The 18,048-nt window shown below is 43.2% G+C and overlaps 1 protein-coding gene across 4 annotated transcripts in view; it reads left to right on the top strand.

Annotated features, from left to right (window-relative positions):
- Positions 1 to 6: 6 nt before the first annotated feature.
- Positions 7 to 18,048, top strand: part of magi3a (membrane associated guanylate kinase, WW and PDZ domain containing 3a) — a 159,662-nt gene continuing 141,620 nt past the window's right edge. For all 4 annotated transcript variants that reach the window (XM_034875733.1, XM_034875732.1, XM_034875735.1 and 1 more), the window contains exon 1: positions 7 to 1,033. In XM_034875733.1, coding sequence (XP_034731624.1) covers positions 727 to 1,033 — 307 coding nt within the window. In that variant the 5' untranslated portion in view covers positions 7 to 726. The remainder of the gene's footprint in view (positions 1,034 to 18,048) is intronic.

The raw sequence follows: 18,048 nt of genomic DNA, 5'->3' as shown, positions 1-18,048 counted from the left end.
AAGGCTCGGATAACCGCCCGGTTCAGAGGAGGGCCAGGTATGTTTTTCCGTTTCCAGGGACTGCCTTTGCTGATGTCACCGCGGAGGAGGGCAGGAGAGGCGGACAGGTGCGCAGAGTAAAGTTGGCTCCGGTAGACTCGGACGAAGAGCTGTCACTGAGCCGAGAATTACTCAACAGTTTTTGAAGTTTTTCCGTGTTCTTTTTAAGAAGTTATCTTTTCTGTGCATTGAGTTTGGCGTTTTCTGGAGTCTTGAGTGGAATACGTGTAGCCTAGCACGCTTTTTTAACTAGAAGGTTCGTCTGTTCGGCGCTCGAGGATCCGTCCCGCGCTGTAATATCGGGGGTTGCTAATTGTATTTGAAGTAGCCTACACATTGCTGCGGACTGGGTGTGTGGGCTCGAGACGCCTCAGCATCAGAACCAGCACTTTCCGCTTCAATGCGACACTGACGCAGCTCCTCTTGCATCCCAGTCGCAGACTAGGTGATGCTCGAGTAATTCAATGGAAGAATTGATCATCAACAGAGGGAGTTTAAGCTAAAAAAAAACAACCAAAACATTTGTTTTCCCTGGAATGGAATACAACACAAGGAATTAGCCTCAACTTCTCTTGATCTGCAATGATTTTCCCATGCGTCATTGCGTTTTAGGAGCTGAAGCGCGGGTCTTGCTTTGAAGGACAATCGTTCTTGGACCCCCTCCCAGTTTCACAAGAGCTACTAACAATGTCCAAGACACTGAAGAAGAAGAAGCACTGGTCCACTAAAGTACAGGAGTGCACCGTGTCGTGGAGTGGTTCCGGGGAGTTGTCCACGGTAGTTGAGGTGCGAGGCGGCGCTGAGCAGGGAGAGTTCCCCCACGTCGGACACACAGTTTCGGAGGCGATGGTTTGTCACGCCGGGAGGTTTCCCTGCAGCGGTGACGTGCTGCTGGAGGTGAACGGCACGCCGGTGAGCGGGCTCACCAACCGAGACACACTGGCTGTCATCCGCCACTTTCGGGAGCCCATCCGCCTGAAGACCGTGAAACCAGGTGTGTATTTGAATCACACACACACACACACCCCTCCACTCTCCCCAACAAACCTGCCATGTTGTGTGAAGAGCTTTAAAATGGTTACAGCATAAAGATTGACAAACTTAGGACAGGGGAGACGGGTATGGGGTGTTGTACGCCACTGTTTGCCAGTTTGATGGGTCATCACCAGACTCTGCAGGTGTGTGTTTTCAGCTTGCGTAAGCATATCTAAATTGTCCATCTGGGTGCCTACTATTCATTCCTGTGAAGACGTAACATTTCCCACAGTGGTGCTTTTTTTCTGCTAAGTGAGATACCTGCTGTGTTGTGTTTAAGGGTGCTTGTCCGTAGTGCCCAGTACAACCTAAGTTATTAAGCTTGCAGCACTTTTTTTCTAAACTCGGTGTGTAATCTTGTGTGCCTGTCCAGCTCCTTGGTTGTGTACGGTATGTAAAACACTCTCAGACAGGCAGAAATTAAAGGTACAACACACTGCCCTGATGTCATTGTAATTCCCTCTCTGCAAGCCCGGCTAACAGCTACAGGTTGGCTTTATGTGTGTGTTATTACCTGACTTACTAGCAATTAGTTTGTGCTTTTTAATGGCTCACAGGCATAACTAATGGGTGTGTTAAATGTGCCAAAATATACAGTCAAACTCTACTAGGTGTGTGTGCGTGTGTGTTTGATTGAGGCACTGCTGAGTGTGGTACTTTGCAAACACTTATCTGGGATTTGTTATGCCTTGCCAGCTTAGACAGTGTTGGTGTGTTTGTGTTAAGGTGAGTCCTAATTGAATTAACTACGCCCATATCCCTAGATCCCCAGGATTCTGTGCCAGCCTGGTCACACGGCACACTTTGAAACCATAACTGTCAGGCATTTGTTATGGTTTTCTGTGAAACGCACTGGTGGATGGAGTTGAAACAGTGTTCAATGCACTGACTAATTGTAGCTCTTCTAGAGCTGCAAAGATTAATCGAGTAATTGCCAACTAGTTTTGATAATCAATTAGAATCAAATTCTGATTCCAGCTTCCCATTTCCTAGTTTCTTCACTCCTCTATGACAGTAAACGCAATATCTTTAAGTTGTAAAGAAAACAAGACATTTGAGGACGTCATCTCAGGGAAACACTGATCCACATTCCCCACATTTTATTAACAAAACTACAATCGATAATAAATGATTGGCAGATTAATCGACTATGAAAATGATTGGTTGCAGCCCTAAGCACTTCAAACACGTTGGACTGTTTAATCTGGAGTTTCCTTGTGTTTGCACATTAGACTCAAGTTTGTTTTTTAAAATTTTCTTTGGGTTGTGTTATGTATTGTAAGGTGTATGTAAAGTGATGCCGAGCCACACGTCAACATATGCAGGCTGCATACCACTGTGTGTTTGTGTCTCTGTCTCCTCGCTCATGCTTAATTTAGGCATCATCCATCATTGATGGCTGCTCCTCGCCACAATGAGGTGGCTGATGGATCATATGCTAACCGGCCAGTGTGGATGGGAACTTGTGTTCTTGTGAGATTGGAAGTGGGAGTGAGGAAAAAGGCTATGACTGAGTAGTGGTGTAAATTCTAGAGAATTTGTTTGAGTCCATTTCCAAAGAAACGGCACAGTGTGCCTTGTGTTTGCATAACGCAGCAACAAAAAAAGTTGCCTATTTTCAGTGTGTCTGGCCTGCCCTGTTGGAATTCTCTCACTCTCCCTCCTTTTTGCCTAGCTTGTCTTTACTTTATCTTCTCCCCTCAGCAGATTATGCCTTATCATCACATTTCCCCATTCCCGCTAGTCTCTGGTATTTTCTTCCCTTTGCTACATTATTCTATATTTCACTCTGATTCTTACTTTGCCTTGGTAGTACCCTTCCCCCCCCCCCCCCCCCCCCCCCCCCCCCCCCCCCCCCCCCCCCCCCCCCCCCCCCCCCCCCCCCCCCAACCTGACTCCATCACCAGCATACTACATAGTTTGTGCTTTTGCACAGGCCACCTATTCCTCTCAGTAAATCTACAAATCTTTAAAAGAATTGCACAACCTTTCTTCAGAATTTTACATGCATTTGTCATTTTACTTACCCGCCAATGAAATTTGTTGGTTCTAAATCAAACATGACATGTGCCTTCACTGCAGCGGAGAGTGCTCGAGACTTCCGCTGCACTGTCAGGACAGAAAACAGAGGTTTTCCTGGAGTGGTCCTCTGGCGCCAGACCAGCCAACGCACTCAGTATGCAGCTCCCATCCATAGAGAGGAGCAAAGCAATAGGCAGTAACCTTGAGGGGGCGATTGAGAGTAGAGGCGTAGTGATACAGATACCTAGTGCAGCTCAGAGACGTGTGAGTGGGCAGCTCATTGATTAATGCTGTAAACGGACTTAGGTCTGCTTGTTTTTGCCTCATGGAGCTAAATGGATGGACCATTTAGCTGTCATGTCCTGAAGCAGGCTTGTTTCACACATTGGTCAACTGGCTAAAGGGTTTCAAAACACTGAAAAAAGTTAAATAATGAGAACAATATGCTGAGATGACAACGGCCCACATTTCACAGCGCTACTCCATTATAGCTGGACACAGTATGTGAACCCATTTCTGAAGGCAAGATACAGATGGACAAACACTTCCAGGTCAAAGTGTGTACCATGGTGTTCCTGTTAAGTTATAGACTGGAAAAAAATGTATTAAGGTAACTTTGGTGGACACATGCCCTCTAATTCTGGATAGTATGAGCTATAGTGGCATTATGGTTTATGTAACAGGACTATACATTTCATTGTGAAACATAATACGTTATTGATAATGTACACACTCAATGCCAGTGTGTGTTAAAGTAGGGCAGGGATTATCCTACTACGATGCTGTTTTTCTTTCTAAAGTTGCAGCTGATGTCAACTAAAAGAAAACGTTAATAGTACTTTATCACTACTTTAATGTTTAGTAACATTCATTTTTAATAGTCAAAACATGAATGAGATTCCCTGTAGTCTTTTTGGTACAAGGAGCATTTTTATTTGATTGTATTCAAGAACACAGCACTTTTTTATATAAATATATATCTTGCTACAGTATCCGGTGAGAAATGAACTGCAGAAATGTGTACTTCAATAAAATCACACTCCCCATAGACCTAACACTCAAGGAGAGGTGATAAAAACGAGCTGCTTTCAGTGTTTTATCTACCATGTAGAAAAGAGAGCTATGGATAACTAAACTTGATGTCACTCACCTGGGCTTTCATCCTGACATATGCACACTAAGTTATGAAGAATTCCATTTTTAGTCATTGTTTTGGATCTAATAGATTCTTTTCAAGTGTGCAGTCCTTTATTTATTTTTTACTAAAGAGACCAGAAAACAAGAATCCCGGGGACAAATGATGCCATAAGGAATCCAGGTAACAATAAGCTTGAATAATTGAGTGAGAGATGATTGCACTGGGGTTTTAATTCCACCTTTTGGGCTTTCATTAACACATCCTCTAATGCCGTAATACATCGCCAACCTGGGCCGTTCGGTGCGTCCCAGGTGTTACTTTTTCAATGAAGTCTTTTAATGAACCTTCTCAATGATTCTATTCTCCCTCCAACCTGCTTTCTATGACGTTTCTACTCAGATTAAATTACAATCTCCCGGGCGCCTGGCTTGCTCATCTGGTAGAGCAGGCGCCCATATATAGGGGTTTATGCCCCGACGCAGCGGCCGCAGGTTCGACTCTGACCTTTGGCCCTTCGCTGCATTCATTCCCCCCTCTTTCTCCCCTTTTGTGTCTTCAGCTGTCCTATATAAATAAAGACCTAAAATGATGCTAACGAGAGACTTCTGTAATGTCAAAACAGTAAAAATGGACCTACCTTACCAAGTTGGTTCACTGCTGGCTACAAGTTAGCATCAAACACAACACAGGCTATCAGTTGAATGGCGTTTTGAGCTAACGTTGGCAATCAATTACAACAATTATTATTATGCAAAACGTTTATTTTATGGATTCCACAAATTTCAGTAGGACACGTTATGTCGTGAACCGCTTAAATCTGAGCATGCACAACTCACATCTGTACCCAACGACACATCTGTACTCAACTCACATCTGGGGACTCACATCGGGGAGTGACAACACCCTGTACCACTACTGCTATTAAATAACCAAAGCACACAGTTACAGTAACAAATTATACAACAGACAGACACAGGACATTATTGGACAACACCGATTCAAATATTAAAACACAACCAAATTGCTTTATGTCAATCAAAAGGAACTTACTGCAAATTAATTACAATGGACAATCTTGCTTCTGCAGTTCCACTTGTGTGGAGCCACTTCACTTACCCATCTCAGTATTAACTTGATTATTATATTTTAGGAACAAATATTCTTTAGACCTGGTCCAGTGTGAAGTTAAAAAGATGTTTAAGATACCCAGGTAGTTTGCCAAGAAGTGCTTTGTAAATAAATAGAATACAGTGCCGTTCCCTTCACACTGCAACCCCACCCTCAGTTTGAAACCTATCAGGCAGAATGCTTATTGAAAATGTTCCTGCTTTCAGAATCCATTGCCGATGCATTTTGCATGCAGGTCTTATTTTATCCTGAAGAATAAGAATCAAACTTTTTCCTTCTTTTTATTTCTCTGCTACATTACATTTTTACCCCTAACGTAGTAATTTTGCTACTTTTTTCTCTCCAAAATAGGCAATGTCAGTTTCTTTTCGTCTCGCTGGTGTTGTCATATTGAGGTTAACACTTCATACGTTCGGCTCAGCAGCGCAGCGGAGCAGTAAGCGCACCGCCTGTGTTAATGTGGTTCCCCCCACGTTGCAGTCATTGCCTCTATGACTAAGCCGCTCTAAACCAGCTGAGGGGAGGCTGTCAGGATCTCTCAGGTTCTCTGGCTGCTTCTCCCTGCGGAAAATGTAACTTCTGTTCCAGTCACTGGCTTTGTCATTTTTGAGACTACAGCGCAGGCTGGTCTCAGAATTCGTAAGCCTCGCAAAGAAGGTGAAAAAACTTCACTTTACCCAGACAACTGAGGTACCAGAGTACAGTCTCTTTATGCTTTTAATGGCACAAAAGACCCAACAAGATCCATGAGCAGTACTTGAAAGTTGTAGAGACTGTGAAAACAGTCACAAAGCATTTCTAAATGAAATACAACTTTGCTGCAATTAAGCGTAGGGTTTCAACTAATGATTATTTTCGTTGTTAGTTAATCTGTTTATTGGTCCAATAAATGTCAGAAAATGGTGAGAAATGATGATTACTGTTGATCTTGTTTTGTCCACAACTTAAAGATATTCAGTTTACTGTCAAAGAGGAGTGAAGAAACTAGAAAATATTCACATTTAAGAAGCTGGAATTGGAGAACCTTTACTTTTATGAGTCAAACTAATTAATTGAGTATTAAAATAGTAATTAATAGTTGAGAACGAATTGATTCATTGTTGCAACAATTAGACAACAGTCTAGACAAAGTCTTTGGTTGCAAAATAATCTTCAATCCACTTCCTCTTCTCACCTCACACTCTTCCTGCAGCTCTAGACATGGGGGCCATCAGTATTCCAAGTGCAAAACATTACTGGCACCCTTCTCTGTCCTCTCTCTGCTGCATCCTATTTTCTGTGTGTGTGTGTGTGTGTGTGTGTGTGTGTGTGTGTGTGTGTGTGTGTGTGTGTGTGTGTGTGTGTGTGTGTGTGTGTGTGTGTGTGTGTGTGTGTGTGTGTGTGTGTGTGTGTGTGTGTGTGTGTGTGTGTGTGTGTGTGTGTGTGTGTGTGTGTGTGTGTGTGTGTGTGTGTGTGTGTGTGTGTGTGTGTGTGTGTGTGTGTGTGTGTGTGCGCGTATCGCAGCTGTACACCTGATGTGACATCCACCCATCATCCCCCTCCCACTGGCTGCTCTCCCGGCTCATTCCCCAAACCTGTCACACTTCTCCGCCCTCCGCCCTGCCAGCTCGTCAGCGGCGAGGGACGCCGGTGCGAGCGGATGGGCTGAAGCCCTCATACGGCAGCGGCTGCTGTGAAAAACAAAGCACGCCTCTGACACTCCTTTTCATCCCTCCGTTCCTCTGTGGAGCAGCCCTCTCCTTCTGCAACTCACAGCCATGCACCGCCTCACAATTGCCTGGTCCAGTGATTCCTAAGACTACGTTTACACGTGGCCGGCTATTTTCAGAAACGGACATTTTTAATTTCTCCAGTTTCAAAAATAACATTGTCATTTTTTAAAAAGTGTTTGGTTAAACGTACCTGTGCATATATGCTGTCAATGCCATCAAGAGCATGCCAAACCTGTAGGTGGCAGTGTAATGAAAAGCTCAAGCCCACATTAGCCAATCAGAATCCCGAAAATAGCAACAACAGCAACCAATCACTTCTTCTCTCGTCACTTCCTCAGCTGCCTAAACCTCCGTTTGTCTCAGCTCACATGCAAACAAAGATTTCAAAAATCTCCACTCTGGCCTAAGTTTTTAGAAAGACTCTTTTTCAAAGGCTAATTCTCCGTTTGCATGTAAACAAAGGGCACAAATGAAGGGAAATTACTTTTTTTTTTTAAATAACCAGGTACATGTACACAGGGCCTAATAGTGCCAGGGGGTACTTAGAAAGATTGTAAAGCAACTCAGCTAATTAAAAAAGAAATATATATGAAATATGATTTGATTAAAAGAATATCAGCTGTAACATACAGGAGCTTCTCTAAACCTCTGTTTTCACCTGTCTTGCATTTCTTTCCCTCTTCTGCTGTGCGTGACAGACAAGTCAGTCTCGCAGGAAAGAAATGAAGGATGAAGGAGAATGAAAGTGGGCCCAGTATTATTGCTCATCCAATGCTTCCTGCATCATTTTAACAGTTGTGGAACCATCAGCGAAAGGCAGAGCTGTCCAAATCAGCCCCAGATGTTTAGTGACATGGACAGCCCTCTTCAGTTCTACCTTGCTGACACTGTCCGTAGAGCCGCATTGCGGTAACGAACATGCCAGCAACAAAGATAGCATTTTCAAATGAGCCGTGCCTCTCACTGGCAGGCACTGTGACTTGGCAGGCGTGTGTAAAAGCAGTGGAGATGAGTGCGTGCTGATTCACCAAGACTGCCTCTTTCTACTCGCCGACCGGTCGTGCTGCGATGTCAGCACCAGGGTCTCCACGTTGCTGCTGGTGGAAATGGACAATGTAGTTTAGGAATACGCACACACACACACACACACACACACACACACACACAAACACAAACTCTTCCTCAGAGACCCCTGCCCTCCTTTCCTTTTCTTGACTCCTAATTGGTCTCCGCGTAACTGCGAGTCATCCCTGCAGCTGTTCTTTTTGAGTTAAGATTAGGTCAGCTTTTAAACATGTGCATATGCATAACTGAGACCAGAGCACATCTTATCCTTTTTGTTTAACGTCCATTTTCTTTTTTTCCTTTTTTTTATACTGAAAAGCTGTATATTTTTTAAGCTAATCTTTACATTGTTTCAATGTTTCCATGTACCAAAATGTTAGGCTTCTTGCTGCAAAAGAACACTGATCCCCACAGTTAGCCAAACAAGGCATTTTCGCCACGTTGCTTCTGCTAATGCAAGATAGTGAGGAGAAAATGGAGAGAAAGTAAAACGTAGTGGCTGTCAAACCTTCATTTTCAAAATAAACTTTGTGTAGGTTGAATTAAAAATACAAATGGCAGGTAGGTAGGTCTGCACGATTAATCATTATAAAATTCACCCTGTTCACGATTTAATTTTCAAGTCACTTAGATTTTTTTTTGTATTGCCCTTGCTTCTCGTTTGATTTTATGAGCCGACTGCATCACTAATGCTACTACTTTCTTCTGTGAGTTTTAAATATAGACTGAGGGAAATAGGTTTTAACACTCTCCCTTCTCTTTATTGAAGCCTCAATGTTTACAGGCTTGTGGCGAAAAATAAACTCTATGTTTGGTACTGCCATCTTGTTTGGTTTTGTCATGGTTCATGTTTGCAATAAAAGTTACACTTTGTGAGAAAGAACTCATGGCAGAGAATCTTGATATCAATTCAAAGCTAAAAACCTACCGGTAATAGCGGGCGCCTGGGAGGCTCACCTGGTGGAGCGGGCGCCCCTATGCAGAGGCTCAGTCCTCGACGCGGCTGCTTGGCGTTCAGGTCCGACCTGCGGCCATTTCCCTCTCTCTACCGCCTTTCCTGTCTTCAGCTGTCGTGTCTATTGAAGGCTAAAAAATGCCCAAAAAAGAAGAAGCATAAAAATGTTGATGATCATCCCTCTACTGCGTATGAAGCTAGAATCTGTGTTCTGGTAGTTGAATTAAGCCATGTACAGTATGAGAAAGTAAATCAGCGGCACAGCGATAGTGATGCAGTTGTTTTGGTTGTTTCCCCTCCTGTTGTCCACTTACATTGTCACTGCTGATAAGGTATGACACAAATGGCAGCTGGGCTGGAGTGAGCTCCTATCACAAAATAAGTGGTCATGAAGAAGATGGGCTTTTAACAGAAATGCACCACCACCTGACCCTGTTGTATTTTAGGACAGATTGTCCACGATCTGATTAACTAATAAACTGTCCCTTCTGTGTAGCTGTGAGCAGCAGACTGAAACTAGGTTCAGTATAGGAAATCGAGACGGAAATGGACTGTTATGAATCAATACCGAGGTGCAGATGTGCATAGAGGGACAAAGGCGACAGGTTATCTGCTAGTTGATTGAACCGAGTTTCCTCCAGATGCATACTCACTGCCCTCTCCGGAGAGCCTATTTGGGGACTGTTTCTGGCTGGTTCTGTATGAAACATCCCTGTGGTGTTGTAGCAGAGGCAATAACGGGGACAGAGAGGAGGCAGCTGGCTCATTGCTGCTTTGGAAATCTTCCTGAGAAGGATTCTCTTTTGAAGGATGTATTGGATTTAAACTATGAGGATTAAAAAGAAAAAGGAAATGAACAGGTTTAGAGAAAAGAAAATGGGGTTAAAGAGGGCACAGTGCAGATAGGAGGGATGGAAAAGAATAAAAACGAGCAAGAATAGCAGCAGAAGAACCAGGGGATTGGAAAAGACAAAGAAGGCGAGAAAGAGCATTAATAATCTCAGAGCTGAAAATGATTATGGTCCCAATAATCAGGATAATAGTATTGATTCTCTCTCTCCTGTTGTGACTGTCTGAAATGATTTTACACCCTCTTCATTAGGCCAACATTAACTATTCTAGACATGCTGCAACAGTCAGTATTTCCAATCATGTCTGCAAGTAACCAGTCTGTGTGAGCTGCCTGCATATGTGTGTGTGCAAGCATGCATGATTATGCAAAATTAAGGCACATCTGAATCAGTTTCCACTTCCGGTTTGAGGCCAAACACAATTACTGAGGAGGACAGCCTTTGCCATACTTTTGGACAGAGCTGGGTAGCACTGATTTCCTGAATAAATTCAATTTCGGTTCACAGGGTCCCGATTTGATTTGATTTCCGTTTGATTCGAGTCAATTCAATATGCATTGGATCAAAGATATTTCAGTTACCGTACTAACTTTGCTTGTATATGAAAGCAATTCTCAGAGAACTAATGATGTCAAAATGTACAAGCAACCCTCTAACCTGGTGCATTATTAAAAATATGAATGGGACATTAGGACCTCCAAAGCAGTTACATTAATGTACTTTTTATACTACACTACAGCAATCAACACAATAGAGTGCAACCTTAACAATACATGTGTGAAAAGGGCCACAATCAAGCCCAACTTTGCAGCGTTATTTAGCATAACATGGATTCCTTAGATCGTCCAGTTTTATGATTTGATTCATTTCATTAGGACAATGCACATTAATCAGCATTTCTGTCAACGCGCCAGTGTTAGCCAGTCGGCTTATTTTCAACTAGAATTGCATGGCTCTATGGTGGGAGGAAACCGTAGCCCCCGGAGGAAACCCACACAAACACGTGAAGAACATGCAAACTCCACACAGACAGGCCCTGCCCGGACCGGGGATCGGACTCTGCAGTGGCAACCTGCTGTGGGGCAGAAGTGCTAACCACCAAGCCACCGTGCTGCCGTGTATATAAAATCAATATCGGATCATTTAAATAATTAATTTGAAACCAGAAATTAGATTTTTAAACCTATTGCCAACTTTTGAATTCCGACAGAATACCTTTTCTGTTATTTTGCTCATATTCCTTATTGTATCTCTTTTCTGTGACATTGAAAGAGTGTGTAAAATATGTAGAGGGTAATATAAGTACTAAGACAAAGTGCCTGTCATGTAATTTGCACTTCCTCTGTTGGGATCTTTCTTTACACGCTGGGTGATAAATCAGCCGAGAGGACTGAATCTCAGAGTTCAATCTCCTGGTTGGCTGAAGTACTTCCGACTTGGCCCTGTGCCCGCTCCGATGGGCCTTCGTCAATACTTATTTTGCAAGGGCTGCCCACTCAGCTGTTTAGTCGTGGTACTCCACCTCAAAGAATCGATTCGGGCCCACTCTGCTTTTGCCCATGACAGCATCTCATACCAACGCAGCTTCACGGTAAGCACACACTCAGCCAGCTGCTGTTGTGGCCCCTTCTGCTTTCTAGGCTGCAGCACTGCTGTGTCTTCTGCCAAACCTCTGCATGAGCGATGAGGGGAGTGAGAGTAGTTCATGTCTGACCTCATTCCTTCCTTCAAATGTCTTCCTCTGTCCTTTTTTGTAGAATAAAAAGTCAAATAAAAAATGCTGCTATTCTGAAGATCTTATCACTGGCTAAATTGAGCTTGTGTCATTAGTTTGACTGGACATACAGTAAGCAGGGTAGTTTAATCCGGTTAAGATATGGACAGACAAACCAATGAAATCCAATCCAGACAAATGGCAGCTAGGATTGACACAAAGTCACTCTGAAGTAGGGCTGCAACCAACAATTATTTACGTTTTTGAATTATTCTCGATTAATCGTTTAGTTGTTTGGTCTGTCAAATGTCAAATGGGCCCAAGACGACGTACTCAAATGTCTTGTCTCTCCACAACTCAAAGATATTCAGTTTGCTGTCACTGAGGAGGGAAGAAACAAGAAACTATTCACATTTAAGACGCTGGAATCAGGAGACTGATTCTTAAAAATAGTTGGCGATTTGATTTCAGATTTGACAACTAATCTTTTAATTGGTTCGTCTTTGCAGCTTTCCTCTGAGTAAACGATTGTCTTGATGTGGACATGGGAGCCCTTTTCTCCCAGTGTTTATTAATGCATTAGTTGTCGTCTGTCCTCCCTCTGTGGTGGGATGTCGTGCTCTGTGGAGATGAGGTTCCCTGAGTCTCCTCATTCAAATTCATGGGTGTCTGTTAGCTTCTCTAACAGGTTATTGATCGGGTCCAATCTCATCCCTGTTCAGGCGTCCGGAGCAGCTGTGTATAACCAGCGAAAAGTTGAGGGACTCCAAGAGGACGACGTCTCGCTTACGTTGCGTTTGACTCACAGGAGTCATCTTCAAGATGTTTTGCCTTTGCGGCGGGTGCTATTGAGCACACAGTTACCGATGATTTTATCTGTTTTGACAGCCCGCCTTCTCAGTATTCTGCTCCTGATGCCGGTTTGCTTATTTTTCTGCTAATAAGCCAATCCCAGGACAAAAATTGCAGAATCTCTCCGCCCATAAAATGAGACGAGGACTTGTGCACCCTCTGCACTTGTTAGTGTGTGTTTTGGTTGTCCGGTGGTTGGCTTGTTTTTTTTTTGTTTTGTTTTTTTAATGGCCTAAACACACACACTTGCGAGGCTTTGGCAGCAGCCTGCCAGTTGCCAGCTCTCTGAGGTCTTGTAGCAAATTGACTCAAGAGATCACATGCACATTACTCACCGTTTTGAAGTAAGCAGTAGGACGTGTCTCTCTGCAATCCTGCCGTTGCAGTGATGCAATCTTCATAGTATCAGTATCTGGTATCAGTCACTCAACTCAAGCTTGACATACTGCAGCAGAATATTTGAACAGCTTTCAGATATGATGTGTTGCTACTGGACAAACAAATGCAGCCCTTGAAGAGAATCTGTGAAGAAAACCACTGTTCTGTCTTCTCTGGGTTTTCTGTCTGTCCTGGTTTGGAGACTATGTTCACCCGCTTTACAGGTGATAAACAGGTTATGTCGTGTCATGTATATTTCCCATCCAGCGGTGGAAGAAGTAATCAGATCCTTTTACTTAAGTAAAAGTGCTAAAACAACACTGTAAAAATACATTGTTATGATTAAAAGTCCTGATTTGAAAATGTTATTGAAGTAAAAGTATGTAAGTATCATCAGGAAAATGTACTAAAATGTGTGTTTTAAAAGGAGAAGTGCTCAGTGCACATTTTAGAAACTGGAAACAAGCCAAACTGTTCTGTCACTCAAGTGTTTAATGGTCTCATCATTTCAGCTGGGCATACCTATATGCCCAGCTGAAATGATGTTTTATTACCGTTTTATTGTTGGCTACTTTAATTTAAAATAAAACATCATATTTCTTTTTTTGGAATTGCACAATACAAGTTATATATGTCAAACAATACATTTCCCTTCAGTTTTTCTTTTTTAATAAACAGGAACAAAATAACCCTCACCCACCCTTCCTATACCACTCTTGGCAGTTAGTGCGTTAAAACATCATATTTCAAAAGTACAGAGGACAGAGTAACGTACAGATAGCAGTCGTTTATACGTCGGTCTCAAAGTTTACCAGTTTACCAGTAAACGCCACACTTTGTCCTATCTGTGTTGTTTTTCCGACAACAGCAGTGCTCACTGGGTCAGGTGGTCGGTGGCGGTGCTAGTTAGCGTCTGTAGCTCACAGGCTCTAGGGCGCAAGTAATATTTTTCCTCTAGGACTTACCTAATGTCCTCGCATCCGCTGCAATGTAGTTTATAAAGATATGGTTTAATTTTGCGTTACATGACCCATTTCTTCTGTAAAGCCGTGCCTGTGTTTGGATCTCTCCTCTATTCTCTCTCCTCTTACTCTCCACGCAGCCCTGCTACACAGTGCCGGTCCACACTTCTGACATTTGTCCACAGTTTTAATTGTTTTTAACACAGCTGTATATTGCTAAGCATGAGAGGCAAACCTGTATTTGTACCAGTGTTTCCGCGGGTAACTCTGCTTTCGCGGACGCCATGGCGAAAAACACAGAAGAAGTTATTGAATGTAACTAACTTCAGTTTGTAGAGTAATAGCGTATGAGACGGAGCCTGCTGGACCTGCAAAAGAGGTGACCCATGGACAGAATATCATAGTTCATAAAAATGAAGCGCAGTGTCGATACAGACATTTCACACACACAACATGTGTATCCGCCTTTCTACCCGTGCTAGATCCTTTCATAATGAGTCAACTGTCTCTCTGTGAGTGAGTCCATCGCACTCCCTCTCTCTCCCTAGCTCTTTTAATCAGTTATTGTTGAAAACAAGTGAAGGAGCTTTCTCAGAGATATTTAAAAAATATGTACATCCTACGCAATTTATTTCAGATAGCTAATTTTCATTGTTTTCTGATGTGTGCTCGTTATCGGTTTCGGCGCCACCCGCTGTCTGTCATTTTTCAAGGGTTAATAACAAAAAAAAATCCAGTCGGTTTGTTCATGTTTCACCATTGTTTCTTGAGTGTTTGTCTGGGAATGGTGATCATGCGTGGAATGCAGTTATTTTGGTTTTATTGAGCACGATGAGAACGGCTATCAAGTTCCACCAGTTGTTGTTATTGTTACCAACAGGTGCTAGTTCCGGCAGAAGTTTTGCATTGTTTCCATGTCCCCCCTCCCTGTGAGGAGAAAACTTCTACTACAAGAAGACCGTTACTGGGGCAGCCTCTAGGTCACCCAGTCAGAGAGTTCGCCCCATGTTGGCTGAGTCGTGCAGCAGGCCGGGTTTGGATCTGACCTGCGGCCCTTTGCTGCATGTCATCCCCCCATCTCTCTCCCCCTTTCCTGTCTATCCACTGGCTCTCATAAAGGTAAAAGCCCCCCAAAAATAATCTTTAAAAGAAAAAGAAAGAAGAAAGTTGCTTCTGTCATCAAATCTCAGGTCTTCAGGTTATACTGTTGCCCTTTAATGCCCGGCACTACACTAGATCATGCTTAAATTCCTAAAGTACCCTCATTTGAGCAATTAGGGTGGTACGGAAGAGGATCAATGCCACAAGTAGGGCGTTTAATTTATTTCCATGTTGGTGCTGATGTTAAAGTGACTTTGATACCAGTTTTACAAAATCTATTTTAACAAAAGGAAATGAAAATACACATGGTACAAATCTCAAGCGTCTCAAAACAAAACCACACACACGTGAGCCTTGTAGAGTTTTCCTGCATGCCTCTAGGGCGTGTTACGTTAGACGGCCAATCAGAAGCATCATTAGATCTTGGTACATGCATACAGAAGGCTTATTGGCTTACTGACGCTGATGAGACTTACTCCTTAGGTATTGAAATTGAATTGAATGACAAGGCATGTTTTGATACTCGTTAATAAGGAGGCGAGGTGTCTAAAAAGTGTTGGAAGTTAAGCCCCAGCCACAAGTGTAATCACCGTTCGGTGTGCTGTCTTGTGAATGAAAAGTGGTTTCATGGTCTGGAAATCTAGATCTAGGTCTTTAATCACTCATGATTCCAGTCAAGCGATCACACTGAAACCTCTCCCCTAGAAAACTCACTCTCACAGTGGTTTTCACTCATTGGATTCACCGACTCATTCAGCGAGGAGGAATGTGGTCCAACTGGCGTTACCGTACTGTAGATGTGCAACCTGTTTTCTCCTTCTCATGTGTAAAAAAATGTTGAAACATCATAAACTGTCCTGAATGACCTGATGTCAACAAGCCATTTGGATTCCACTCAAGTGTCTTTTACACCATGGACTGACTATAGAGCTGATTGATGAATCACTCTCTCAGAGTTGCAAACTGGGCCAAAAGGCTCGCCTTGGCTGAGGAAAACAGTGAAAAAGAATTGGCTCAAATCTGTTGACTTGAAAGGTCCAAAAACTTGGCTTTTGAAAAAGGAGTTGCCTTGAGCTTTTCCAGCAAAGGGCCAATGGGCATGTCCGCCTTGCTTTCATGATATCAGACAAACTTCTTGACTGGCCCAGGGCTTAGAAGAGCTGTTGTGGGACAGACTTTGCTGCTGAATGTGTGCCTAGGCTGCCTAAGAGCCTGTGTGTCAGGGGGGTTCTAAGGAGCTGGCAGAGTAGCGCAGCCCCCCCCCCCCCCCCCCCCCCCCCCCCCCCCCCCCCCCCCACACACACACACACACACACACACACACACACACACACACACACACACACACACACACACACACACACACACTGCTTCAACACTTGACTTGTTGACCTGCTGACCTGTAGGGCTGGGTATCGTTCAAAGATTTTTGATACTGGTTTTGATACTTATACCGTGACTGCAATACCAGTACACTTTTTTTTATACCACTTCATAAAATCCATTTTAAAGATCCCATGGCATGTAAATGTCACTTAATGAGGCTTTTTAATATTAATATGCATTCCCCAGCCCGCCTATGGTCCCCCAGTGGATATAAATGGTGATAGGTATAAACCAAGCCCTTGGTTTCCTGCTATCTCCCCCCCCAATAAGGTCTATAGAAAGAGACTTCAGATACAGTATTAGGGGACCACTAAGGTCTATATAAAAGAAACTTTAGAGCCAGTATTAGGGGACCAGTAAGGTCTATATAAAGAGACCTCAGATACAGTATTAGGGGACCACTATAATCTATATAAAAGAGACTTCAGATACAGTATTAAGGGACCACTAAGGTCTATATAAAAGAGACTTCAGATACAGTATAAGGGGCCACTAAGGTCTATATAAAAGCATCCAAAGAGCACCATGTCATGGGACCTTTCACAAAGAAGAAATGCAGCATTATGGCAAAAATCATTATTTAATCTAGCATTTATTTTACTACTTGAGTAAACCTTTCTCTGTGGGTAACGTAGAGTTTATCCTGCATTGCTCTACAACGTGTAATGTTACACAACCAATTAGCAGCATTATTCACTCTTAGTAGAAGCATGCTGAATGATTATTGGGTCACTGACGCTATTGAGACTTACCCCTCAGGTATTAAAATTTGGTATTGAATGACAAGGCATTTTTTGATACTCGATACTAAGGCGGCAATTTGGTACCCAACCCTAGACAAGGGCACATGCACATAAACACACACACATGCACAAATGATGGATAAAGTTGGGATTCTTCCTGACAGCCCTTCACCCGCCCGTTGATCTGCATGACCCCTCCCAGTGGGTTAACGCAAGCCGGCTCCAGACTGGACATTGTGAGAAGAAATAGATCCTCTTGTCATTAAACATGCAGACGGGTTTCTTTTCAGGGCTGTGAGGATCACAGTGGCGTGTGTGTGTGTGTTTGTGCGTGTGCGTGTGTGTGTGTGTGTGTGTGTGTGTGTGTGTGTGTGTGTGCCTTTGTGCGTGTGTTATGCTGACGCTGGGCTCTGTGCGTGCTTTGCAAATATTACCGGTGTCTGTGATATTCAAATGTGGCAGGAAATCATCTGTACTGTCTTATGCTAAATTATTCCACAGCATAATCTGCTAGACTGTCTGTCTCTTTGAGGTCATTTGTGCCATGAAATACGTTGTATAATGAGCATGTTGTGATCCTTTTGTAGGACAATGGCATTTGATGACTCCATTTTAATCTGTTTCCACATCAAAGATCTCAGCTTTGATATCTAATGCCTACTTTTATCTGGTCACTAGCATCAGCATTGTTGGTTCATCATACTACTACTACATCATACTTCTTCTAGTCTCGCATTGCCAGACCTGCCTCCACAGCGCTTGAGATCAAGGTCTGGTTACACCACGCATACATTTTGAGAGTTAAGAAGACAAAAAACACTCTGCCTTGTTTGTATTTCTTTAAACCAATCACAATTGTATTCGGTGGGGTAAGTACCGGACACAGCGACATCCATCCATCCATCCATCCATCCATCTTCGACCGCTTATCCGGTATCGGGTCGCGGGGGCAGCAGCTCCAGCAGGG

The sequence above is a fragment of the Etheostoma cragini genome, chromosome 7 (genome assembly GCF_013103735.1).
Source record: "Etheostoma cragini isolate CJK2018 chromosome 7, CSU_Ecrag_1.0, whole genome shotgun sequence".
Lineage (NCBI taxonomy): Eukaryota > Metazoa > Chordata > Actinopteri > Perciformes > Percidae > Etheostoma > Etheostoma cragini.
Note: the sequence above shows the minus strand (reverse complement) of the source record. Positions and strands in the feature narration are given on the sequence as shown.